At 41.4% G+C, this 1,551-nt stretch overlaps 1 protein-coding gene across 1 annotated transcript in view; it reads right to left on the reverse strand.

Moving 5' to 3' along the window:
- The window catches only part of LOC104772470 (alanine--tRNA ligase, chloroplastic/mitochondrial-like), a 10,710-nt gene that overhangs the window by 4,873 nt on the left and 4,286 nt on the right, over positions 1 to 1,551 (reverse strand). Inside the window, exons 5-9 of the mRNA XM_019241860.1 lie at positions 1,144 to 1,266; positions 782 to 1,057; positions 459 to 668; positions 189 to 346; positions 3 to 59 (exon numbers count right to left, since the gene is read on the reverse strand). Of these exons, the coding sequence (XP_019097405.1) occupies positions 3 to 59; positions 189 to 346; positions 459 to 668; positions 782 to 1,057; positions 1,144 to 1,266 (824 nt within the window). The remainder of the gene's footprint in view (positions 1 to 2; positions 60 to 188; positions 347 to 458; positions 669 to 781; positions 1,058 to 1,143; positions 1,267 to 1,551) is intronic.

Raw genomic sequence — 1,551 nt, forward strand, 5'->3', positions numbered from 1 at the left:
GCTCAGCTGCACTCTTTAATGAGTCAGCATCGGTGTCATCCATCGACTCAACGAGCACTCTGAAGAAATTAAAACATTCACAGGAAGAACTTTAGTTGATATCATAACGTTAGATCATGTGTCAAATTCTCTGAGCATAATAATTATCATACAAACCATTTAGAGCAGGAAACAGTAGATTTTGATACCTTATCGTCTGTGAAGTTCCTACAGTAAATGCTTTGTTCGATATGACAGATGCTTTATAGACCGCTGCTTTTGAACGCAAGTCTGAGGCTTCTTTTCTAGCAGCACGCAGTTCCTCTACAAGATTCTCCACTCTGCTTGTAACATCTTCTGCTTTCACCTTCAGATTAAAACCACACGACAATTAAATATGTCACAGGTAACTACTATCCTGAAAGCAGCAAATACGAAAAAATTATTCGGAGAAAGGAAACTCTCTAGAAGCAGAATACCTTGAGAGTCGAGCATAGGCGTGTCATCTGAGAATCTCGTGAGTTTATGTATTCAATGAATGCTTCACCTGCAACCGCTTCAATACGTCTGGTTCCAGATGCAATGCCCTGTTCTGAGATAATCTTGAAAGCTCGTATCTCTGCAGTATTGCCAACATGAGTGCCACCGCAAAGTTCCATGGAGACACCAGGGACTTCTACTACACGAACCTGCGATTAATGTAGGGGTCCTCTTATGTCAAGCCAAATCAACTTATAACTAAACTGTAACACTTTATACACCTAATGTGGTTCTCATAATTCAGGCTTCACAACTCTCTTACCTCATTTTCATCATATTTTTCCCCAAACATTGCAATTGCTCCAGCTTGTTTCGCATCAGCAAGAGGAAGGACTTTTGTTTCAAGACGGGTAGCATCCCCAATCCATCTATTGATCAGGCATTCGATTTCCTCAAGCTCATTACCATGCAGGGACCGATTAAAGTTGAAATCGAATCTGAGGCGGTCAAAAGCTACTAATGAACCAGCCTGTGATGTTTCTTGTCCTATTACTTTCTTAAGTGCTGATTGCAGCAAATGAGTGGCCGTATGGTGAACCTGGAAAGTTAACAAAAAGGATCAATAATTTGAAAAGGAAAGAGGCAGTTGGGGATATTTGGATGCAAAATGACATTCAAACGTACCTTTGCTCGTTGCCTCAAGTCTGCATCTACTGCTGCTTCCACCTCCTTGCCAACTTCCAGAGCTCCACTTTTTACAGTGCCCTTGTGAACAAATATTTTAAGAGACTTCTGCACATCACTTACCTCAACAACAGCTTTCTCTTGGTTCCCATCACTGCTAACATAAAGAAAGCCATGATCAGCAATTTGACCTCCTGATTCAGCATAGAACGGAGTTCTGTCCAGCAAAATCTCTACATCACTGCCTTCAGAAACCCTTATCACAGGCTTCCCATTCACCAAAAGACTTTTCACAACAGCACGAGCAGAGAGACTGTCATATCCCAAAAACTCAGTGTCTGCAATATTTTTCGTGATGTCAGCATCATCTTCAACTGTCAGTTTTACAACGTTGTGAGCAGCTTGAGA

The sequence above is a fragment of the Camelina sativa genome, chromosome 20, assembly GCF_000633955.1.
Source record: "Camelina sativa cultivar DH55 chromosome 20, Cs, whole genome shotgun sequence".
Classification (NCBI taxonomy): Eukaryota; Viridiplantae; Streptophyta; class Magnoliopsida; order Brassicales; family Brassicaceae; genus Camelina; species Camelina sativa.